Source organism: Paroedura picta, chromosome 6 (assembly GCF_049243985.1).
Source record: "Paroedura picta isolate Pp20150507F chromosome 6, Ppicta_v3.0, whole genome shotgun sequence".
Taxonomy (NCBI): domain Eukaryota; kingdom Metazoa; phylum Chordata; class Lepidosauria; order Squamata; family Gekkonidae; genus Paroedura; species Paroedura picta.
Window position 1 is genome coordinate 5703084 of NC_135374.1, and position 25475 is coordinate 5728558.

Here is a 25475-nt window from a genome sequence, read left to right on the forward strand (position 1 = left end):
CGAACGCTAGCCTTAGTAAGCGACAGCCAGACGGTTGCGCCAGAAGGGAGACCCCGTAGTCTGCTCCAAGTTGAAAATAAATCTTGTTTGGCGGCGTGACGGGATCGGAGAAAATGCCCGAGAGCGTTATGACACGATCAGATACCGTCTCGCTCGCAGGAAACGCTGGCGTGATTAGATGAGGAAGCCAAAAGACTCAAATGGCCCAAACCTGATAAAGGAGCAGTTGCCTAGAACCTGGAATGGGAACAACCTTTGCCTAAAGCTTGGGGGCGGGGGAGAGAAAAGGAAGAGAGAAAGATTAAGGGCAGGGGTAGTCAAAATGCGGCCCTCCAGATGTCCATGGACTACAGTTCCCATGAGCCCCTGCCAGCGTTTGCTGGCAGGGGCTCATGGGAATTGTAGTCCATGGACATCTGGAGGGCCGCAGTTTGACTACCCCTGGTCTATAGTTTAAAAGCCACATTGCTGTTGAGTGCAAAGAGGATAGCTTTGAGCAGGGCTCAAACCCCACTGAAGAAAACGCCGAGCGATGCAGATTCATAGACTGACATTAGCTTGCTGGGATGACCGTTCACCACAAAAGAGCAACACTTTCCTTAAAGCTCTCTTGCCAAAAGAAGTTACTGCCTTGTGCAACGGCAGGATTCACACACAAGCCAGCGCTCAACCGTGGTTCGGGTCATAACTGCTTTGGACGCAGGTCTGGCTCCCCACCAGCAGAGCCCCCTCTGCCCTTCCCTTCCCACACTTCAAGGAGTGCTTAGGGGGACTGCTGAAAAGCTACGGGAACCATCTGCCCTTGCAAAGGATCTGAAAGGCAAATGAGTGGAAGAAGTAGGGAGGGGGGGCACTTAGTCGGGGTGGGGCAACTTGATTGGGAGGGTACAAACGTCTCTAAAACAAAGAAGATTCCTACGGCTGGAGAGTTCCCTGTAATGCTAACGTGGTAATGTTAAAGGGATACAAGGGGCTATGTTTGGAGGGGGGAATCACGGGGTTTCCTACACAGGGGTTTCGTACAGACCAAACGGAATCACAATTAAAAACAGAAGTGCTTTGCTACAGACAAATTCCTACCGATATAATGTGCAAGGGCAAAGGGGGGAGGAGCAACGGCGGGGAGGCAGAGAGAAAACTCTGACCCAAATGCCAGCAGCAAGCCTGATGCCACCCATTGCCAGCAACGGACTCGGCACCAGAATCAATCGGGAAAGAAACAAAATCGAAGGAGAGAGCGGTGTGACCGTTCCGGATCCCAAAGCTGTGTAAAGGCAGACTTCGACACACACGTACTCCCAAAATCTCAAACAGGTGTGAAGTGGGAAGCAAGAGGGTGGGTCAAACCCTTGCTCGCTCACTACGCACTGAACAAGAGGGGATACGAATGTCGGCCTGACGTTATGCTGACCGTCTCCAAGAACGGGGACACCTTCGTGACAAAGTGCTTTCTCCCAAAATGCTCCCTTTTCAACAGCATAGTCGCACAGGGTAGTTTTGTTGGGTGTGCGACGGGACAGTTAGATTCGGGTCCGGTAGTGCCTTAGAGACCGAACAGAATTTCCCATCATCAGATGCAAGTAGGAATGTAGGTCTCTATCCGACAAAGAGAGCTTGCACTCGATACTTGAGTCATATCCCGAATACTCTGGTCGGTCTCTCAGACGCTTCTGGACATGAATCAAGCTCTTCTAAAGCAGCTGGCCACGTGACAATCGTTTTAAAAAATGCATGCTAGACGCATAAGTGGCCTGCCAACTAACACGGACGCTCAGAAACGGTACGCTCTGACAGATGCGCGAAGTCAATCGCTCTAAGATACGTAAAACGCCTGCAGGAACAGAAAACCGCTAAGATGGAAAACGGGTTCCCCAATGAACTTCAATTTGAAGTAGATAACGAAGAGCGTAAAAGGGGAAAGGGCTTTTTAGTCGTCTTCGGCCGTGACTTTACGTAAGACCGCCGGGAGGGATCCGCTGCGAATCCTGACCCTTTCGTCGCCGAACGTGCACTTCCCTCCCGACAGACAACATACACGGATTATAACGAAAATAACAGGCCAGTTTAGGAACTCACCGCTACTGTGGTTGTCGAAACATCATGATAATACACTTCTTACTGTACCCAATTTATATTTTTAAAAGCTATTTTATTAGGGGAATTGTGAATTAAAAAGATACGAGAGTTCCCGCCCCCCTCTCTTCTGTGCTACCTCCACTTCTCTCCGGCTTGGGTAATCCTCGGGGTCGACGCAGGCTAATTTTCCAGGAAGGCAATTACTAAAAACGATCTATGGTAAGTTAACCGACGAGTCACAAAACTGCAACGGTGAAGATGGTTAAATTCTTCCCCCTCCCCTTTAAAACTTGCAGGTTAAAATTGTCATCTAAGTTGTGAACATTTAAATATAATATATATCTCGTATGAAAAAGTCAGAGGACAAGTGCTTGACCTGCACCCCTGCCCTCCCGTTTCCCCCCGTACACACCCCAGATTGCGGGCCGAGGCCGACCTGGAATGCTTTCTTCCCGTCCGCCCTCCGTTTCTTCCCAGACGTTTCTATGCACTCGTGAAATAGAAAGTCGAAAAATATACAAATCTCTCATTTACTACAAGGTCTCTCTGTGGATGAAGTTACGTAGGACCGGGGAACTGGACGAAGGAGTGGAGGGAAGAAGAGAATCAGAAGAGGGGAATTGAACAGTAATTATCTTCAAAAGAGCTGCAAAAAGGACCGGTCGCTTCACGGGAAAACGGGGAAGGGGCGGTCGGGGGACCCGGACTGCAGGACTGGTGAAACTCTGACTGCTAAAAAGTGATACTGTAGTGGAGAGTTTTCTAGGAAAAATAAAACACCTTTTAATAACTGGCCCGCTGGTATGAGCTACCGTGGAATAAATTAGCACAAAAAAAAAATGGAAGTCTTATAACTGTTCACTGTTACAGACGTAGTCGACGAGGTCCGTCACTCGCAAAAGCTCGTCCTCGTCTTCCTCCGGCCCTACCGCCTCTTGGCCCCCGCTTGTCCCATTGGGCGCTAAGCTGGCATTGGCTGTGCTGTCCTTGGGGGCGGGAGTCTTCTCGCCAGGCTTGCCAATCAAGTTCTCGATCGTTTTCCCGGGGCTCTGCCCGTTGGTGGAAGGCAAGTCCACCAGACTGTAGTCCAACGGGCTTTCGACTTTCCCGACGTTGTCGAAGTCGTCGTCCTCGTCGCTTTCTATCCGGTAGCAGGACTTCTTCGGGGCGTCTTGGGGTGCGCTGGGGGCCGCGGGCTTGCTGAGCGGGGTCGCCTTGCCCGTGTCGCTCTCGCCTTCGTCTTCGTCGTCCGTTTCGATCCGATTCAGCCGCTTCCGGATGGGCCGCCCGTCCTCTTCCTCGGAGTACTCGTCCGTGCTGTGGCTGCGTTTCTGAACTGACCTCTTGGACGCCTTAGCGGGCTTGTCATCTTCGGAGTCCTTGCTCACGTAGCTCTCTGCAAATAAACAGCAGACTCAGAGCCATTAACATCATCTGGAGACACCCATGGCCGTACTGTTTCCTCCCCTTCCTCCCCTTCAGGTGAGGCCAAATGGTGGTTCTCTAGATGTCCGTGGACTACAATTCCCATAATAGTACATCCTTACTACTTAGTGGCTCTAATATTTCAGTAGAGCGACTGTGGGAGGAGCGTGTCCAGAGCGTATACGGGCTCTGTTTCTGGCTGTCCACTCACCACTTCCAGCCAGACACCCTCCATGGGCTAATCCGGGAGTGCCTAGCAAAGATGGGCGTGTCCGGATTGGGCTGGCCCCTAGAATGCCCGCCCCCAAAAGGCAGCAACCTGGCCACCAAGAGGAAGCATCTCTGGCACCGTGGCCCGGCCACAGTTTGCCAGGTCACCAGTAGGCTGGGCAGCTGCAGAGGTGTCGGGGGACCCACAGCACAGGACCGGTGGCCCTCAACGTCAAGCGGCCCACCCACCACGAGCACGACGAGCAGGTAGGGCAACAGCGACAGCGAGGCCCACTGCTAGCACCTACTGCATTCCTGAGTGCAACGGGCTTTCTGCCTAGTAATCCCATAATTCCCGTAATTGTAGTCCACGGACATCTGGAGAAGCACCGGTTCACCAGCCCTGCTATACACGTTGGAGAACTAGCCATTCATAACCCAAAGAAAAATAGCAATCGACGGCAATCAAAGCTGACTGCTAAATTTGCCCACCACGCTTCTGCAGCAACTGATGCAAGAGGAAAGCTTGGAAATATAGAATCATAGAATCATAGAGTTGGAAGGGACATCCTGGGTCATCTAGTCCAACCCCCTGCACTATGCAGGACACTCACATCCCAATCACTCATCCACTGTCACCTGCTACCCCGTTGAACTTTCACAGAATCAGCCTCTCCAACCAAGGGTTGGATCACTCCACTGACGGGGGTGCTCTTCTCTGGTACTAAGGCTGAGAGGGCCCTGAGATTACTGAAGAAGAAGAAGAGTTGGTTCTTATATGCCGCTTTTCTCTACTGGAAGGAGTCTCAAAGGGGCTTCTAATCACCTTCCCTTTCCTCTCCCCACAACAGGCACCCTGTGAGGTAGCAGAGGCTGAGAGAGCCCTGAGATTCCTGCTCGGTCAGAACAGCTTTATCAAGGCTGTGGCGAGCCCAAGGTCACCCAGCTGGCTGCATGTTGGGGAGCAGGGAATCCAACCCAGCTCGCCAGATTAGAAGTCCGCACTCCTAACCACTACACCAAGCTTGCTGTCTTTCGATTCCCTGCTCCTCCACATGCAGCAGATGGGTGACCATGGGCTAGTCACAGACCTGGTAATGCTGTTCTGACCAAGCAGTCCAGTCAGAGCTCTCTCAGCCTCACCTCCCTCACAGCGTGCCCGTTGTGGGGAGAGGAAGGGAAGGCGTTTGTTAGCCTCTTTGAAACTCCTTCAGTTAAAAGTGGGGTATAAAAACAAGCTCTTCTTCTTCAAGAAAATACTAAGAGTTCAGGAGCTGACCAAATTTGTGGCAGGGGAAAAGCTTTCATGAGTAGTAGCTCACTTCTTCAGAAATCCAGTAGCACATTAAGGACGAACAAAATATTTGTCACAGAGGGTGAGCTTTTGCGAGTTCCCGCTCCCTTCCTCAGATACAACTAGAATGTGAGTCCATCAGTCCTTCTATCACAAGGAAGATGGATTTCTGTATGGCTAAATGGGGAGCCTTCCAGGGAGACCAATCAAAACGGAAGGCGTGTGAGTCTGTCTCTTGTGGCGCAGAGTGGTAAGGCAGCAGACACGCAGTCTGAAAGCTCTGCCTATGAGGCTGGGAGTTCACCCCAACAGCCGGCTCAAGGTCGACTCAGCCTTCCATCCTTCCGAGGTCGGTAAAATGAGTACCCTGCTCGCTGGGGGGTAAACTGTAATGACTGGGGAAGGCCCTGGCAAACCACCCCGTATTGAGTCTGCCAAGAAAACGCTGGAGGGCGTCACCCCAAGGGTCAGACATGACCTGGTGCTTGCCCAGGGGGTACCTTGACCTTTACCTTTAGCAGTAGAAAAGGGCAAGGGTCCAGGAGCACCTTCAAGACTAACAACGTTTGTAGCAGGGGAGAAGCTTTTCTCAGCATCTGCAGTAGAGAGAAGCGACTTATGCCACAAATTTTGTTAGTCTTGAAGGTGCTCCTGGACTCTTGCTTTTTTTATTACTGAGTAAATGAAACGTCAACAGGGGACTCTACAGTACTTGATAGTCTCTCTCTTTCTCTCTCTCTTGCTGTCTTAGGGTAAAGTCTACTAGGGCCTGAGCTCAGCTCTACCTACAGCTGTGTTGGAGGGGCGTCACAAAAACAAAAACCCTTGCTCAGCAACTCTGTCCTTCTGCCAGCGGATGGATAGAGTCAGACAAACATGTGCTTCTGTTCTGCTCCACGGGTAACTTTATTCAGCCAATTTTGAACACCTACCCAAGATCTTCCCCAAAGGAGAAAATCAAGGTGCTGCTTCAAGACGAAGACAGGCAAAGAACTCTCTGCACAGCTAAATTTTGCACGGCCGCCATGAAATTGCTTACTATGTACGTGGATCAGAACATTTCTCTCTGATCCAGAGTCATTTGTCACTGGCAACTTAAACTATGTTCTAAATATTGAATGTAACACTTAACGTTTTTATGTTGTCAGATCTTTTAAAATGTTTATAGCACTATTACTGTTTTTTCTCTTTTTAAATTGTCTTAGTTTTTAATTGCTTGTATTTTAATTTTAAAAGGTATGGCGCAGAGCGGTAAGGCAGCAGACATGCAGTCTGAAAGCTCTGCCCATGAGGCTGGGAGTTCGATCCCAGCAGCCGGCTCAAGGTTGACTCAGCCTTCCATCCTTCCGAGGTCGGTAAAATGAGTACCCAGCTTGCTGGGGGGTAAACGGTAATGACTGGGGAAGGCCCTGGCAAACCACCCCGTATTGAGTCTGCCAAGAAAACGCTGGAGGGCGTCACCCCAAGGGTCAGACATGACCTGGTGCTTGCCCAGGGGGTACCTTGACCTTTACCTTTAGCAGTAGAAAAGGGCAAGGGTCCAGGAGCACCTTCAAGACTAACAACGTTTGTAGCAGGGGAGAAGCTTTTCTCAGCATCTGCAGTAGAGAGAAGCGACTTATGCCACAAATTTTGTTAGTCTTGAAGGTGCTCCTGGACTCTTGCTTTTTTTATTACTGAGTAAATGAAACGTCAACAGGGGACTCTACAGTACTTGATAGTCTCTCTCTTTCTCTCTCTCTTGCTGTCTTAGGGTAAAGTCTACTAGGGCCTGAGCTCAGCTCTACCTACAGCTGTGTTGGAGGGGCGTCACAAAAACAAAAACCCTTGCTCAGCAACTCTGTCCTTCTGCCAGCGGATGGATAGAGTCAGACAAACATGTGCTTCTGTTCTGCTCCACGGGTAACTTTATTCAGCCAATTTTGAACACCTACCCAAGATCTTCCCCAAAGGAGAAAATCAAGGTGCTGCTTCAAGACGAAGACAGGCAAAGAACTCTCTGCACAGCTAAATTTTGCACGGCCGCCATGAAATTGCTTACTATGTACGTGGATCAGAACATTTCTCTCTGATCCAGAGTCATTTGTCACTGGCAACTTAAACTATGTTCTAAATATTGAATGTAACACTTAACGTTTTTATGTTGTCAGATCTTTTAAAATGTTTATAGCACTATTACTGTTTTTTCTCTTTTTAAATTGTCTTAGTTTTTAATTGCTTGTATTTTAATTTTAAAAGGTATGGCGCAGAGCGGTAAGGCAGCAGACATGCAGTCTGAAAGCTCTGCCCATGAGGCTGGGAGTTCGATCCCAGCAGCCGGCTCAAGGTTGACTCAGCCTTCCATCCTTCCGAGGTCGGTAAAATGAGTACCCAGCTTGCTGGGGGGTAAACGGTAATGACTGGGGAAGGCACTGGCAAACCACCCTGTATTGAGTCTGCCATGAAAACGCTGGAGGGCGTCACCCCAAGGGTCAGACATGACCCAGTGCTTGCACAGGGGAGACCTTTACCTTTTTATTTTAATTTTGGTCTGAATGGCCGTAAATTAATTTCGATTGATCCTAGGGCCTGAGCATGGGGCAAGGATTTATTTTACCTTCGCTCTCTGAACTGGAAAGCCTGCGCTTATGGACTCTTCTCAGCTCTTTCCCGTATCGGAAGCTCTTCTGAGAGCCGTCGCTTTCCGAATCCTCCTTGTAGTTGACTTGTCTCTTCTGGTTCCGCCGAGACCTCCTCCGCCGGGTCTCCAGGTAATCCTCGTCGCTGTATTCCGAAGAAGCGTCGCTCTCTGCTTGGCGAAGGGTGGGAGGGAGGAAGAGAAAGAACCGCGCAAGTTAAGGCTGTGCAGTGGGGGAACCCGGAGGTGCGGACCCCCTTCCCCAAGGGTAAATGTGGCCACTACCAGAGGGGTAATTCGGTCTTTCCAATTCGTTCCCAGTGGGAAAACACACTTCACGGCAGCGATGCCCAAACTGCGCTCTCCAGATGTCCGTGGACTACAATTCCCAGGAGCATGTGCTGGCAGGGGCTCGTGGGAATTGTAGTCCATGGACATCTGGAGAGTCATGGTTGGGCCACCTGTGCTGTAGAGTCATTGGATAGAAATTGACACCTGGTTGTTAGGGATGGGGGGTGGGCACTTAAAGTAGCATAGCACCCAGTTCACCAAGAACTTTGGTTCCCACAGGGTCGCACGTAAGAAAAAACACTGGCTTGTTGACGGAAACTTCCTCGGCTGCCACCTTGCAGTCTTGCCACCTGAAGACTAGAAGAGCCCTGCTGGATAAGACCATGGTCCATCTCATGCAGCCTCCCGTCTCACCCAGGGGCCAGCCAGTTCCTCTGCAGGGCCAGCCACAGGGCAGAGAGGCCGAGGCCTTCCCCTGAGAAGACCCTCAGAAGAGCCCTGCTGGGTCAGGCCAGGGAGGGTCCCTCCAGTCCAGCCTCCCGTCTCACCCAGGGGCCAGCCAGTTCCTCTGCAGGGCCAGCCACAGGGCACAGAGGCCGAGGCCTTCCCCTGAGAAGACCCTCAGAAGAGCCCTGCTGGGCCAGACCAGGGAGGGTCCCTCCAGTCCAGCCTCCCGTCTCACCCAGGGGCCAGCCAGTTCCTCTGCAGGGCCAGCCACAGGGCAGGGAGGCCGAGGCCTTCCCCTGAGAAGACCCTCAGGAGAGCCCTGCTGGGTCAGACCAGGGAGGGTCCCTCCAGTCCAGCCTCCCGTCTCACCCAGGGGCCAGCCAGTTCCTCTGCAGTGCCAGCCACAGGGCAGAGAGGCCGAGGCCTTCTCCTGACAAGACCCTCAGAAGAGCCCTGCTGGGTCAGGCCAGGGAGGGTCCCTCCAGTCCAGCCTCCCGTCTCACAGAGGGACCAACCAGTTCCCTGATAAGAACACAAGATGAACCCTGCTGGATTAGACCAGCTATCCATCCAGTCCAGCATCCCGTCCCACACAGTGGCCAGCCAATTTATCTGGATGGTCAAGAACAGGGCACAGAAGCTCCCAGCATCCCACCTCGGACAGTGGCCAACCTATTTCTCTGGATGGTCAACAGGGCAAGGCTTCATAAGAACATGAGAAGGGCCTTGCTGGATCAGACCAAGGGTCCATCTAGTCCAGCGTCCTGCCCCACATGGTGGCCAACCCGTTCCTCTGGAGATTGAACAACAGGGCATAGAGGCCAAGGCCTTCCCCTGATAGGGACACAAGAAGAATCCTGCTGGATCAGACAAGCAATCCATCTAGTCCAGCATCCCGTCCCACACAGTGGCCAACCAATTTATCTGGATGGTCAGCAACAGGGCCCAGAGGCTCAGATCTTCATAAGAACATGAAAAGAGCCATATTGGATCCGACCACTGATCTATCTAGCCCAGCATCCCACCTCGGACAGTGGCCAAACCGATTTCTCCGGATGGTCAACAGGGCAGGCCTTTGTAAGAACATGAGAAGGGCCTTGCTGGGTCCAGCATCCTTCCCCACACTGTGGCCAACCAGTCCCTCTGGAGATCGAACAACAGGGCACAGAGAGGCTGAGGCCTTCCTGTGATGCTAGTTCCTGACCCTCGGATTCAGCGTCTTTGAACGTGGAGTTTTCCCTGAGTCACCATGGCTCACATCCACCGAGAAACCTGGATCTGTCCAATCCCCCTTTAAAAGCCATCTAGGCCTGGGGCCCATCGCTACATCCTCTGGAAGCAAATTCCACATTCTTATCAGTTGTGGCGGAAAATTGTTTCTTCTACCCAACTGGACAGACTCGCTGGGGAGAAGGGCAAGATCCCTCAAACAAATGTGCTCCCTGTGCTGTATGCTCCTGCCTTCAGTAGTACATAACAGCTTCAGCCATTCAGCTGGGATTTCATACTGTGCGCCGAGAAGAATCCAGCGGGGCGTTTGTCATAGGGGATGGATGGCTAAAGAGGCATAAGCGGGGTCTATGTTGAACGAGGGAAGCTCCGGTACACCCTTTGGGTGCACGGCTTGGGATTTAAAGGGGCACAGGCTTGAAATGCCTTGATCAAGTCGTCCATGGGACATTTTGACCCTCCAACATGATGGCTGCCTTTAAGTGTGTGAAAGGTTGTTACTTAGAGGAAGGCAGGGAAAGGTTCCTGTTAGCAGCAGAGGAGAGAACTCGCAGGAATGGCTTTAAATTGCATGGAGAATGATATTGGCTAGATATCGGGATGGGGGGGGGGAATTCCACAGTCTGAGCAGTTCAGCCGTGGAATGGGCTGCCTAAAGAGATGGGGGGCTCCCCCTCAGTGGCAGTCTTCAAGTAGCGGCTGGACAGATCCTTCTCCTGGATGCTTGAGGTGGATCCAGCATTGGGCAGGGGGTGGGATAGATGGCCTGGATGGCCCCTTCCCACTCTAGGATTCTAGGAGTCTAGTTCAGCAGAGGAAAGGGCTTCCTCAGGAGGTGGGGAGCTCCCCCTCACTGGAGATCTTCAAGCAGTGGCTGGACAGATCCTTCTCCTGGATGCTGGAGGCTGATCCTGCACTGAGCAGGATCTGGGACTAGATGGCTTCTATGACCCCTTCCCACTCTAGGATTCTAGGAGTCTAGTTCAGCAGTGGAAGGGGCTGCCTAAGGAGGTGGGGAGCTCCCTTCACTGATGGTCTTCAAGCAGCGGCTGGACAGATCCATCTCCTGGATGCTTGAGGCTGATCCTGCACTGAGCAGAGGGTGGGACTAGATGGCCTGCATGGCCCCTTCCCACTCTAGGATTCTAGGAGTCTAGTTCAGCTGTGGAATGGGCTGCCTCAAGAGGTGGGGAGCTCCCCCTCACTGGTGGTCTTCAAGCAGCGGCTGGACAGAGACTTATCCTGGATGCTGATCCTGCATTCAGCAGGGGGTTGGCCTAGATAGCCTGTCTGGCCCCTTCCAACTTTACAGCTCTATGACAAGAAAACCCATCCGTATTTAAACCATTTACATCCAAGAAATTGCCAGCCATGTTTTTTTGTTGACCTTCCTTTATTGAACAGTCTGCCTTTCTCGTCAAAGACTCAAAGCAGATTACAACATTGGTAAAACAATGCAGGGGGGGGAAGTGTTAAAAAAAACCAAACAATATAAGATACACGGCGAACAATGCGACAACCAGGTTACAAAAACTAGAAAAACGATTCGGGGCGAACATGTTTGTACATACAGCAAAGAGTGCAATAAACTACAGCCAGGTCGGCCCGGTTGAAGGGCCCCTTTTGACCAATTCCGTTTGCTAAAGCCCTATTTCCTTTATGGTCAACAGCCTCTTATACAATTCCAACTGTCCCGTGCTGCCAGGCGAAAGGAGGGTGGGAGGTATGTGCTGACCCGGGGAGTTTTCCTGGGAATTGGGAGAAGCAGCTATTTACCGACACCAGTTTGTTCCAACTTTCTACTGGCGACAACAATCCCAGGATCAACAGGCCCCCAAGGCCTAGTCTTAGCTTGGGGGTTGGTGGCGGTCAGGAACTGGACAATCTGCCCTGAACTGGATAGTCCGGGTTAGCCAATCTCATTGGATCTTAAGCCGGTTCGGCCCTGGTTAAGGACTCGGAGGGAAAACGAACATGGAAATGTAGGATTTCTATGTCGCGGCAGGCAATACCAAACCACCTCGTGAAGTCTGTTGCCCTGCCTGGGCTAACCTCATCTCGGCAGATCTGGGAACCTAAGCAAAGTCAGCCCTGCAAGGAAGGCCACGGTTGCTATGGAGAGGCAGGCCATGGCAAACCCACCTCTGCATGCCTGTAGCCCTAACCTGGATGGCTCACCTGATCTCAGCAGATGTGGGAACCTATGCAAGGTCAGCCCTGGTTCATACGTGCACACCTCTCAGGGTCTCCTGCCTTGGAAATCCCATGATGGGTTGCCGTATAGGACCATAGAGTGAAGGAGTTGGAAGGGGCCTCCAGGGCCATCTAGTCCAGCCCCCTGCCCAATGCAGGATGCGCACCACGACCTGCCCGCCTGCAGTCGGCTGCAGCTTGCTCGATTGGAGGGTCTAGGCCAAATCCCTGCAGCTGGTGAAGCAGCAAGGAGGACGCCGAATTACCCAGAGGGCCGGCCAGCAGGTCTGGTTTGAGGAGGGGCGGACTCTGGGCGAAGGCCGAGCGCTCAGCTCCCCGGGCTCAGCCGCAGGCGGATGGAGGGTCCGACTTACCAGAGTCCCCGCTTACATTCTCCTCGGAGTCGTCCTCCTCGTCGTCTTCGGAGTAGCGCTTCCGGACCGTTTTCCTCCGCAGCCTCCGGCTCTGCCGCATGGGCCTGGGGTGGGGCCGCCGGGGCCGGCGCTGGCCGAAGTCCGCGTCGCTTTCGTCGTGGGACGGCTGGTCCTCCTCGCTTTCGTCCAGGGGGTCGTCCGAGACGACAAACTCGTCCTGAGACCTGCGAGGGCAGAAGGCCAGTGGGGGACAGCCTTAAAGACAGAGTGTTAGAAAAAAAAAAAAAAGACAGCTTGACGTGGTCCAAAGAGCACCAGCTCTCTCTCTCTCTCTCTCCTCTTGGGCTATGCCCACGGCGGACGATCTGCATGGAGAGGGAAGGGGAGATGGCAGGGTCCCTTCCTCTGACCCCACTTTGTGCTGTCGTCAAAATTCTGAAGGCGCCCCCCTGATTCGGTGTCAGAGCGGCGGGCTTTAATCTGGAGAGCCAGTTTGATCCCTTGCTCTGCCACAGGCAGCCAGCAGGGGGTCCCTGGGCTAGTCACAGTCCGGATAGAGCTCTCTCAGCCCCACCTACCTCACAGGGTGGCTGTTGTGCGGATAGGTAGGGAAGGTGAGCATAAACCGATCTGAGGCTCCATTTGGTAGTGAAAAGCGAGGTATAAAAATCAACTCATTCTCTTCTTTTTCAGAGTCCTTTTTTAATTTTTTTTATTTTTTGCTATATATTCCCTGTCATGTAAGAAGATCATAGTCTGACGAAGGGTGCTTGCACTCGAAAGATCATGCCTTGAATAAATCTTTGTTGGTCTTAAAGGTGCTACCGGACTCTGATTTTATTGTGCTACTTCAGACCAACACGGCTACTCATTTGAATCTCTTCTTCTTCATTTTGCCATCGTTTTTACTGTGTGTGTTCTTTTTATCCTTAAGTATTCTGCAGGAGGGACGAATTGTTTGGAGAGCTTGGGAGTATGGGGTTGTGAATAGGTTCATTTAGATCTCTGTGTAGGCTACGGGCGTTGGAAGGAGAAGAAGCTTTGGTACTATGTACCTAGCACTGTCCTCGGAGCCGCAGAGTCTGGGGGTTGGGGGTTCACACCTGGGCGTCACAAATATGCCTGGGAAAGTGGGGGGGGGGGGCATTGCATGATGTGAAGGTGAAGCTGACGGGGAACATATTGGCCTGTACAGGGATTGCAATTTAGCCTTAGCAAATTTAGCCTGAACCTTAATTTGTTTCTTTATTGCTTTTGCTAAAGATGACAAGCCAGCTGATTAGAGAAGCTGACTGGGGATGTGATGCTCAGAAAAGTTAAGAGACCCCTGCTTTAAAGCGATATTTAAGAGAGCAGTAATATTCCAGCCAGTTGGACTAGATGGCCTGTATGGCCCCTTCCAACTCTATGATTATATGATTCTATGACTAGATGGCCTGTGTGGCCCCTTCCAACTCTATGATTCTATGATTCTATGACTAGATGGCCTGTGTGGCCCCTTCCAACTCTATGATTCTATGATTCTATGACTAGATGGCCTGTGTGGCCCCTTCCAACTCTATGATTCTATGATCAGTATCAGGATCCTGACAATTCCACAGCGCAGACTTCATTTTACCAGCATTAAAAAAAAAACCTCCTTGCAACTTGAAAACTAGCATGCTGGAGAAGGCCAGAACCCTTTTTTCGCCTACAAGCTAGATTTCTAGAGGCAGAGGACTTGATCAAGGTACGGAGGGAACACTCAAATATGGGTTCTTCTACTGACAAATTATTACAATTCAGGAAGAATCACTGCGTGAACTTATGTATTCATAAATTCAAATTATGGGCCTCCCATTCTGCAGCAGACTCAGGACGGCTAATAGTAACAACAGGAATAAAAATAATAGGAAACTGCTAAAACTGATAAAGTCTATGAGTAGAGCACTTGAGAAGGGGGAGCGGGGTAGACTAGGAGGTCAACGTCGGAAGACACCCAGTGGAACAACTCAGTTTTACAAGCCCTGCAGGCCCCAGATCTCTGCTGGCATAGCGTTCCACCAGGTTGTGGCCAGGGTTGAAAAGGCCCTGGTAGATGAAAGGTGCATGTTCTGGGCCAGGGACCCCCCAGGAGGTTCACTGCTTGAACCTGTGAAGCTTTAATAGATGCATAGAGTTGGAAGGGACCCCTGGGTCATCTAGTCCAACCCCCTGCACTGTTATTCACAGCCCTCTCGCTCATCCACTGTCACCTGCCACCCCCTTGAGCCTTCACAGAATCAGCCTCTCCATCTGATGGCTCTCCAGCCTCTGTTTAAACATTTCCACCACCTCCCGAGGAAGCCTGTTCCACTGAGAAACCGCTCTGACTGTCAGGAACTTCTTCCGGAGGTTTAGATGGAATTTAGATTCATAGAGTTGGAAGGGACCTCCAAGGTCATCTAGCCCAACCCCCTGCACTGTGCAGGACACTCACAACCCTCTCGCTCATCCACTGACACCTGCCACCCCCTTGAACCTTCACAGAATCAGCCTCTCCATCTGATGGCTCTCCAGCCTCTGTTTAGAAACCTCCAAAGATGGAGAACCCACCCCCTCTTGAGGCAGTCTCCTAAATGTACAAACCCCGTTCTCAGAGCTGCTATGGCTCAGGACAATGTGGGGGTCGGGGAGGGGGGGGAGGGGATTCAGCCAGAGCCGAGCACTCTTAAAATCACAGCCCATTCAGCACCGCAGCACAGCCCGTGTCATTCTAATCAAGCCCTCGCCGCAATTAGCACAGACACTTCCGAAAGAAACCCCAAATCGACAGCATGTCTGAATTTTCCAGCCGAGGCTCAGCTCACGCCCCCCACAGCCCCTCCACGGCAGGCCGCTTCTTACCCCTCGCTGATCCTGAACTCGTCCTCGCTCTCTTCCTCGTCCAGGTTGCTGTCGCTGTCCAGGTCATTGAGCCGCCGCCGTTTCTTGCGCCGAGCGGCGGCCGCCCGGGGAGGCCTCTTGCTTTCCTTCCTCTCTTCCTCTAGGATGGTGGAAATGTCCTTGCCGCGATGCCCTGTGATGTTGGACATGTCTTTTCCTCGGCCGCCGCCTGTGCCCCGGGAGGAGGAGAGAGACGTCTTAGACTGGCCTGGCTCCCCACATTGCTGCACCCCATGCCCAATTATCCACTCGCTCCCGTCTGCCCGTCCGGTGGGCCTGTGTGGGAATACTTTATTCAACCGCCATCATTGTGAGCGAGTCACTGCTTATGGGTTTTTTAATGGGGAATTTTTATTTCATTTATTATATTTATATACCACCCTCCCTGGAGGCTCAGGGCGGTTTACATAAGAACAAGGAACAATACATAAAACGGTCTATAAAAACATGTGAATAACCTTATAATAATAATAACTAATAGTTGTAACCATATAACAATGCAACAGTATAAACAATATAAGAATACAACAGTGCAACAATGCAAACAGGTCCAGAGCATACTGAGGAGGGCGGGGGGGGGGGGGGGGGAACAGGGGCCCTTCGGTCGCTGTTGGTTCTGCCTGGTCTCAGCCAAATGCCTGGCGGAAGAGCTCCTTTTTGCAGGCCCTGCAGAACTGTTTAAAGGGTTTTAATGTATTGGTTTGTATTGAAATACTGTGAACCGCCATGAGCCGGTTTCCGAGAACGGTGGTCATACAAATCAAATAAACAAACAAACAAAACAACAACAACAATAATAAACAATTTCTGGTTTGGGGGGCCAATATCTGGGCATGGAATTGGGGCTGCTGCGGGTGGGAAGGTTTTTGTGAATTTCCTGCATTCTGCAGGGGGTTGGACTAGATGATCCTTGCGGTCCCTTCCAACTCTAGGATTCAGGCCTATCGAACTTTGTACCCCGGTCTTTTCACTGGCCGCTTCTTCATTCCCCCCCCCCCAAACCCAAGGCAGCGGAGAACATAAGCTTTGCGTTCCTGCAGCTGTAGAAATATCAGGACAGACGGATGTGTCTCTTTCTTCGGCATTACGAAACTTAAAGATCAGCAGCTTTCATTTAAAAGAGGACGGATAAGAGGACAGCTCCTCGGCCATTTGATCTTCTCACTAAAAGGTGTTCGAGGCTGAGCTCTGCGGAGTGGCGCAAAACCAGAGTCGAAGCAGGATCCAAACCTCGGTCTCCCCGATCTGAGTTCAGCTAGCTGGAATTCTGAATGGGTCGCATTTCGCTATGAGCAAGTCTCTAGATTGGGCGTTCTCAACCAGTTTTGTGAAACCCTGGGTTTTCTTGACGACCTTGGAAGTTAACAAATGTTAATATATTTTTAAAATGTGCTGGACATTTATTGGGTGATATGACCATAATATGCTCTTGGGCGGGGGTAGTCAAACTGCGGCCCTCCAGATATACAGGGACTACAATTCCCATGAGCCCCTACCAGTGTTTGCTGTTCATTTATTGGGTGATATGACCATATATGCTCATGCCAGGGGTAGTTAAACTGCGGCCCTTCAGATATCCATGGACTACAATTCCCACGAGCTCCTGGCTCATGGGAATTGTAGTCCATGGACATCTGGAGGGCGACCCATCTCAAAATAGCCAATGATGGGCCTGCATGGGTGGGAAGGGGAGGGGCTCCAGAGGGGGCGTGTACAAAGCCATGATTCCCATCTCTATTCTGCACGACCACGACGCTTCTGGGACTTCGCAAGGGCTGACGGATGTTTCAGGGGGTTCTCAACAGGAGAAAAATAAAAGTTGAGAAAGGACGTTCTGGGTTTTTAACTCCCGCAAGGGCGATATAAATAACTTAAGTGTCTCTTGCAATAGGATGGGGGAGGCGGCCGACCGAGTCAAGGTGACCCATCTGTTCAGCCCCGCAGCGGCCCAGTGAGACTTACCCCCTCCATCTGCTTCCTTTATGTCATCCTCGATCGCTTCGTCGATGGCTTCGTCGAATTCATCGAACCTTCCGGAAAGAGCGAGAAAGAGCGCGTGACGGTGGGTGCTGCCATTCCAATGCGTTTCAGGGAAAGGGTTTGGGATTCTCAAGGTGCAAGCGGAACGTTAGCCAAACGCTTCGTATCTGACAAACGGCAATTCTCGTTCGGCTTCCACACGGAGAGGGGGAGGGACATGCTGCCTCCTCCACGTTCTTTCTAGCTCTGCTTTCTACTACTGGAAGGTTTATGAAGTCTTTCCGGCATTGAAAGAGCTACGCTAAGACCAAGTATTCCTGTTATTGGTATTACGAGGCAGAAAAATGCACGTCGTCTTAGCTTTCCTATCAGACACTAGATCAGGGGTAGTCAAACTGATGTCCATGGACTACAATTCCCAGGAGCCCCCTGGGAATTGTAGTCCATGGACATCTGGAGGGCCGCAGTTTGACTACCCCTGCACTAGATGATCGGTGCGAATATTCACGGAATGAAGTTTCGCTCACGTGGTTTTTAACACTGAGCTGCTTGCTGGCTCTCCTAATTTGACGGAAATATCCTGCACCAAAATTGCACGTTGTAGTAATGGGGCTAAATCCAGGCTAAATTTTCCAAGGGCGGAATGGAACCCTTCTAACTGGAATAGGCTGCCTAAGGAGGTGGTGAGCTCCCCCTCACTGGCAGTCTTCAAGCAAAGGTTGGGTACACACTTTTCTTGGATGCTTTAGGATGCTTAGGGCTGATCCTGCGTTGAGCAGGGGGTTGGACTAGATGGTCTGTATGGCCCCTTCCAACTCTATGATTCTATGATCTATGATCTAACTCTTCCTACCCACTGGTCTGTACAAAAGGGTGGGGGAAGAACAGGAGATCTTGAGTGCTCGCCTGAGGGCCATCTGCAGAAGGGAAGGGGAGAAAATCCATTTAAATTGACAGTTTAGCCTGGATCCAACCCACTGACAGCAAGGGGGAAAGAAAACGAGAGGAAATCCATTTGCATCTCAAGCTCCTTGGACAACCATCCCGTTCCCAATTTGTTTTTTCAGGCCTCCTAGCATTCACACAATGTTGCCAATGTGTCATCCTACACTATTGCCTGTCAAAATTTGATCAGAATTCTAACACTCTATGAGTCTTTTATAGCAGGGGTAGTCAACCTGTGGTCCTCCAGATGTTCATGAACTACAATTCCCATGAACCCCTTCCAACATTTTCTGGCAGGGGCTCGTGGGAATTGTAGTCCATGAACATCTGGAGGATCACAGGTTGACTACCCCTGTTTTATAGCACATACGCCAGCAGGCCAGTTGGACCTGAATGGAGATCGAGGTACAAAAATCTGGGCAGGGACCATGCTCCTCCTCATCCTTCGCAAAGGGACACCCAACTGCTCTCTGGATGCCTCCAGCAGTAACCTGCGTTCCATACGACCCTGCGGAATGGGTGAGCAGGGCTGAGGTTGTATTAAATCTCTGCCAAAATCCATCAGACTTGTCTGTTCTTTCCTTGGTTCACGGTCGGCTTCGAAGCAGCTGAACCAAACGACGCCCCAAAGCAAAACAAAGGCAGATGCCACAAAGATCGGGGGAGGGATGGGGGACTGTTCACGGCCCTGCGGCTGAGCACAATGCATTTCGAGCGTCCTCCCCTCTCCCCCCCCCCCCGACGTGCCGCGACCCGTTCAAAGTGCTGCGCTTGCAGAACGGTTTAATCCCCCCCCCTCCTGGGAGGACGGCTGGATATCCGAGCGCGAGGAGGCGATTCTGCTGGCTCATCAATTTTGGCTCGCCTGTCGGGGATGTGACGACTCGCCTGTGAAAGCCAGCCCGCTGCTTCTTCGTAACCGCAGCCCGGCTTCTCGTGCAAGGACGACGGGGCGGGAGCTGGAGTTAATGAAGGTTATGCCGAGCATGGCGGAAACGGCCCGAGGTTTGCTGCCGCGCTGATTGTCAGACCGCTGTGCCAGAAGGAGCGCGGACACGCGCCGCCGACACAGACGCCAAAGTGTCATTTTGAAGGCAACCCTGGAGTATTCAGGGGTAAGGTACATTACCCGCATGTGGGTGTCAAAGCGCCATGAGTTTATTTTTAATGAAAAGCCCGCTCAGGAGGTTGAGATTTCAACCAAGGAGCAGTGCAAAGCAGGTAATTAACCCCTTCGCTGCTGGCTGTTTTTCGGAACAAAACTGCCGTCTCCCTGGGCTGGGTTCCAGATGCTACTTTTCCAGGGGTAACTGTTGTCACTCCTCTAAGCGCAGTTGCAGCCTCTCACAGAGATTTTTCATTCTCCAAAGTCATCTGCCTGGCTTCAACAAGAGCCAGGGCCTTTTCGATGGTGGCCCCAACCTGGTGGAATGAGCTCACCCTCAGAAAAGCCCTGCTGGGTCAGACCAGGGAGGGTCCCTCCAGATCAGCCTCCCGTCTCACCCAGGGGCCAGCCAGTTCCTCTGCAGGGCCAGCCACAGGGCAGAGAGGCCGAGGCCTTCCCCTGAGAAGACCCTCAGAGGAGCCCTGCTGGGTCAGACCAGGGAGGGTCCCTCCAATCCAGCCTCCCGTCTCACCCAGGGGCCAGCCAGTTCCTCTGCAGGGCCAGCCACAGGGCAGAGAGGCCGAGGCCTTCCCCTGAGAAGACCCTCAGAAGAGCCCTGCTGGGTCAGACCAGGGAGGGTCCATAGAGTCCAGCCTCCCGTCTCACCCAGGGGCCAGCCAGTTCCTCTGCAGAGCCAGCCACAGGGCAGAGAGGCCGAGGCCTTCCCCTGAGAAGACCCTCAGAAGAGCCCTGCTGGGTCAGGCCAGGGAGGGTCTCTCCAGTCCAGCCTCCCGTCTCACCCAGGGGCCAGCCAGTTCCTGTGCAGGGCCAGCCACAGGGCAGAGAGGCCGAGGCCTTCCCCTGAGAAGACCCTCAGAAGAGCCCTGCTGGGTCAGGCCAGGGAGGGTCCCTCCAGTCCAGCCTCCCGTCTCACCCAGGGGCCAGCCAGTTCCTCTGCAGGGCCAGCCACAGGGCAGAGAGGCCGAGGCCTTCCCCTGAGAAGACCCTCAGAAGAGCCCTGCTGGGTCAGGCCAGGGAGGGTCCCTCCAGTCCAGCCTCCCGTCTCACCCAGGGGCCAGCCAGTTCCTCTGCAGGGCCAGCCACAGGGCAGAGAGGCCGAGGCCTTCCCCTGAGAAGACCCTCAGAAGAGCCCTGCTGGGTCAGGCCAGGGAGGGTCCCTCCAGTCCAGCCTCCCGTCTCACCCAGGGGCCAGCCAGTTCCTCTGCAGGGCCAGCCACAGGGCAGAGAGGCCGAGGCCTTATCCTGAGAAGACCCTCAGAAGAGCCCTGCTGGGTCAGGCCAGGGAGGGTCTCTCCAGTCCAGCCTCCCGTCTCACCCAGGGGCCAGCCAGTTCCTCTGCAGGGCCAGCCACAGGGCAGAGAGGCCGAGGCCTTCCCCTGAGAAGACCCTCAGAAAAGCCCTGCTGGGTCAGGCCAGGGAGGGTCCCTCCAGTCCAGCCTCCCGTCTCACCCAGGGGCCAGCCAGTTCCTCTGCAGGGCCAGCCACAGGGCAGAGAGGCCGAGGCCTTCCCCTGAGAAGACCCTCAGAGGACCCTGCTGGGTCAGGCCAGGGAGGGTCCCCCCAGTCCAGCCTCCCATCTCACCCAGGGGCCAGCCAGTTCCTCTGCAGGGCCAGCCACAGGGCAGAGAGGCCGAGGCCTTCCCCTGAGAAGACCCTCAGAAGAGCCCTGCTGGGTCAGGCCAGGGAGGGTCCATCCAGTCCAGCCTCCTGTCTCACACAGGAGCCAAGCAGTTCCTCCAGAGCAGTGGTCCCCAACCTGCGTTCCGCAGCCTTGTGCCGGGCCGCGAAGGCCAGGGCGCCGGGGCGCGGTTCCCTATCCCTGCCCCGCCCCCGCAGTAAAAAACTTCCCAGGCTGCAAGGTTGTGGCTCGGGAAGCTTCTTTCTCCGGGAGGGCGGGGAGAGGGAATCAGGGCCGCACCGCGCATCGCGCTTGCGTGGCCCGGCCGCGCATGTGTACAATCGTGCTGCACAGCCGAAATTGCGCATGCGTGGCACTTTTGCGCACGCGCAAAACTGCAGCGCATGTGCAATTTCGGCCACGCAGCGCACATGTGTGTATGTACGGCCCACACATGCGTGCTGCGCGGGTGCGCATGTGCGCTGCGCGGGTGGGGCTGTTGCCCTGCCGGTCCCCAGCCAAAAAAAGTTTGGGAACCACTGCTCCAGAGCACAGAGGCAGAGGCCTTGCCCTGATGTTGCCTCCTGACTCTGGGATTCAAAGGATTCAGCTAGTAGCGTCTTATTCTCCATGAATCTATCTAATTCTCCTTTTAGCTGTCAATTCTTGTGGCCATCACTACCTCCTCTGACAGCAAATTAATGTTTTAATTACTCTTTGTGCAAATAAGTGTTTCTTTATTTTTCCACCCTGAACCTGCTATCCAGCAGGTTCACTGGATGCCCTTGTGTTCTATTATTCTGGAGAGCGAGAAACATTTAGCTTTCTCAACTCTCCATCCCATGCACAAATTTATGAACCTCTATCATTGTGCCCCCCCCCCTCCTTCCTGGTAATCTCTTTTCTGGACAGAAATGTCCCGGATATTTCAGCTTTTCCTCCTCCGGAAGGGGTTCCAACTCCCTCGCCCTCTAAACCCCCCCCCCAACTCTGTATTTTTCCCAGTTCTGTGAGGTCTTTTAGGCCAGGGGTAGTCAACCTGTGGTCCTCCAGATGTCCATGGACTACAATCCCCATGAGCCCCTGCCAGCATTTGCTGGCAGGGGCTCATGGGGATTGTAGTCTATGAACATCTGGAGGACCACAGGTTGACTACCCCTGCTTTAGGCAATAAAGTGATCAGAACGTTGCAAATGGGGCCGCCCTCTATGCAGGGGTATTACAATGTTGGCCGTTTTATTCTTCTTTGAATTTATTTTCCGCCACTCTCAGCAGAGCCGGCTCGTGTCGGGTTACAAGATAAAAATAAAATATGAAGCCCCCCTAAAACCCCCACTAAAATTACAACAATTACAGAAATAGGTAAAGGTATCCCCTGTGCAAGCACCGGGTCATGTCTGACCCCTGGGGTGACGCCCTCCAGCGTTTTCATGGCAGACTCTATACGGGGTGGTTTGCCAGTGCCTTCCCCAGTCATTACCATTTACCCGCCAGCAAGTGGGTACTCATTTTACCGACCTCGGAAGGATGGAAGGCTGAGTCGACCTTGAGCCGGCTGCTGGGATCGAACTTCCAGCCTCATGGCCAGAGCTTTCAGACTGCATGTCTGCTGCCTTACCACCCTGCGCCACAAGAGGCTCTTAATTGCAGAAATACAGAGTCTAATAACGAGTGTGGCCGCAAACCAACCCCCCACCTACCCCTGCTGGGGACTAGAGGAGAACTGCTGGTCATCACTGTTAAACAAATGTGGTCGAATACCTTCCTTTGGGGGGGGGCCCAAAGATCTCTCCGCACTGGCCCCGACCACAGATCTGAAAGCCTTTCTGAATCCCTTTTCTAAAAATCCCTAACGTAGAGTTTGCCCTTTTCACCGTAAACAAACCTCCCTTTTCTGCCACCTTCCATTTCCCCCCCTCTCCTAGGCACGGGGTGGGTGAGGATGGGTCTGGGGCCCCCACATTTTGCTCAGCCGCCAACACCTAGGGGGAAAAAACAGTTGAGTCGAACTGGATGCTTCCCATTATGGCAGAACAGTCGTCACTGTCTGACCAAGCTGCTTTTCATTTTGGGTGGATTCACCTTGAGTCTCGCCCAGGAAGGTGGGCTAAAAGTGGAGTGAATCATTTTTTTTTTAAACATTCAGAACTTTCACTTACCTATAGCTTATGCACTTCCTTTGCCGAGTCGATCTCCGTTCGAGCAATTTTGCCTTTGCTTTCTTGGAATCTTTCTTCTTTTCGTCTAGGCTTTCGGGGATTTCCGGCTCCTGTTTCGAGGTCAGACAAAAGGGTTAGGCGCAGCAACGTCTGCAGTTATCAGAGGGGGAAAAAAACCTTCTCTCTCTCTGACTGTCTGAGGCCTCCAGCCTTTATTCGGATGTAAGCGGTGGTGGAGAGAGCTGCACAATGCAAACTGCCCAGGCATCTAGCTGTGGCAAAGCCATGTTCTGCAGGGCTGAAAAGTAAACTAATGCTCATTTTTAAATGTACGTTCAGCCTGGAGAAGTTTGTGAGTGGACATAATGGCTGTCTTAAAGTCTTCGAAAGGCAATCGCTTAGAGGGCAGGGAAAGGTTCCTGTTGACAGCAGAGGAGAAGACCCGCAGGAATGGATTTAAACTACATGGAGAATGATATTGGCTAGATATCAGGGAGGAAAATTATCACAGTCAAGAGTAGTTCAGCAGAGGAAACAACTGCCTAAGGCGGTAGTTAGGTAGTTCCCCATTGCTGACAGTCTTCAAGTAGTAACATATGCATGCCGCACTTTCATAAACCAGAGTGGGGGAGATGCAAGCCAAAAAGGGGTGGGAAATTAAGATCTCTAGATCTAATTCAACTAAGAACCATAGAATCACTGAATAATAGAGTTGGAAGGGACCTGCTGGGTCATCTAGTCCAACCCCCTGCACTGTGCAGGACACCCACAACCCTCTGGCTCATCCACTGTCACTTGCCACCCCCTTGAGCCTTCCCAGAATCAGCCTCTCCGTCAGATGGCTACCCAGCCTCTGCCTAAAAATCTCCAAAGATGGGGAACCCACCACCTCCCGAGGAAGCCTGTTCCACTGAGGAACCGCTCTCACTGTCAGGAACTTCTTCCGGATGTTTAGATGGAATTTCTTTTGAATTCATTTCATTTCATCCCATTGGTTCTGATCCATCCCTCTGGGGCAAGAGAGAACAACTTACTTGTGGTGGAATGATGTTTTCGATACTAATCCCCACGTACACGAGGCGTTCTTTCCTTTGGAGAGGAGGGAGAGGAAGAGAAAAAAAAGACACCTTTAAATGGAGGTTCTTCACAATTTTGGTGGTTTCCAGGGATCGGCACCTTTCCTGACCTGTCTTTATTCTCTATTACAAGCACCTGTTCACATTTATATAGATTTACGAACAATTTTTACTCCAGCCTTATTCCAAAGTGCTCAAATCACCAAACAGGGTCCCTCTCCTTCCTATGGTGTCATTGTAAGGTATCGAGAAAGTACAATGGCCACAAACGCACCCAGCAAGCTTTGTAGCAAAGCAGTGTCAGGATCTGCCGGGTTGCCAGCCTCCTGCCGTGATCCTGTCCAGGCCAGGCCTCAATACCCCTTGTCATTCTGTGTACTGTCATCTGTCAGTGGGAAGTGGGCCTGGGAAAGTTAACTGACAGTAACTGGTTTTATTGCTTTGCATTGCTCACTTGCTTGTGTCATCTAATTGCAAATTTTCTCTTGGGAGGATGGAACTGTGGGAGAGGGGAGCTTGGACGTTATCCGTGAGGCTGGCCTTGAGTTGGCTTTGTGCTCTCTCTCCGGGAACAGAGCGAAGCCTGCTTGTTGTCAGTTGAGGGTGGGGTAGCTGGGGTCATATTGATCAGTGTGTTGCCTATCAAATCAGTTTCAGCAAGAATAATCACGAGCTTCATACCTCACTTTACCAACTTGCCAATAAGAGTATTATGCAGAACCTTATCAAACTTTTTGCTGAAATCAAGGTAAACTATGTCCACAGCATTCCCATGATCTAGAAAGGCAGTATCTTTCTCAAAAAAAATAAGAGAGTCTGACATGACTTGTTCTTGAGAAAGCCATGCTGACTCATAGTAATTACAGCCATCCCCTCTAGCTGCTCAAGGTCCAAATATCCGATGATTTGTTCCAGAATTTTGCCAGCTATAGATGTCAAAAAACTGCGTACGAAAGAGGGCTGGCCAAATGGAGTAATCCAAATTTTTTAAAAAATTGACCAATTGGCTGGTACAAAAATGTAATCTTTTTCCAGTTTATTTTGTAGATATTTAGCGTGCAAACATCAACCAAAACGGCTTCCGGACAAACACAACTTTTTTTTTTCAATGGCCTGCTTTCAAGGATGTTCTCTTCCTCAGTAATTTATTATCTAAAACTGATTATTACAAAGTATTAGTAAATATTTACATGTGTAATGTTTCCTTGAATTAAACCAGCAAATTAATAGGAATCCCCAGGTCTCTCCTGGAGGCTGGCATCCCTACCCTAACACTCCACTTTATGTTCATCCTGGAGAAGAGGAGGTGGACAGGGGGACACGATTTTTCGGAATTGTGGGTATGTGGGCAGAAAGGGATGGACCAGTGTGTGTCTCTTGTGGCCCTTCCTTGCATACCCAAGGTACTGCTAAGTGCCACTGTGGGATGGTGGATGAATTTCCCCCAGGCCAGGCTGGATTCTGGAGATTTTTGGTGGAGAGGGATCATTTTGGCATGGAACTGGGGTCA

General features: G+C 51.9%; 1 protein-coding gene across 3 annotated transcripts in view; it reads right to left on the minus strand.

Moving 5' to 3' along the window:
• Nucleotides 1-416: 416 nt before the first annotated feature.
• The window catches only part of RSF1 (remodeling and spacing factor 1), a 73977-nt gene continuing 48918 nt past the window's right edge, over nucleotides 417-25475 (minus strand). For all 3 annotated transcript variants that reach the window (XM_077341276.1, XM_077341275.1, XM_077341277.1), the window contains 7 exons: nucleotides 23924-23978; nucleotides 22890-22999; nucleotides 17024-17091; nucleotides 15023-15230; nucleotides 12158-12381; nucleotides 7602-7793; nucleotides 417-3472 (listed from right to left, as the gene is read on the minus strand). In XM_077341276.1, the coding sequence (XP_077197391.1) occupies nucleotides 2925-3472; nucleotides 7602-7793; nucleotides 12158-12381; nucleotides 15023-15230; nucleotides 17024-17091; nucleotides 22890-22999; nucleotides 23924-23978 (1405 nt within the window). In that variant the 3' untranslated portion in view covers nucleotides 417-2924. The remainder of the gene's footprint in view (nucleotides 3473-7601; nucleotides 7794-12157; nucleotides 12382-15022; nucleotides 15231-17023; nucleotides 17092-22889; nucleotides 23000-23923; nucleotides 23979-25475) is intronic.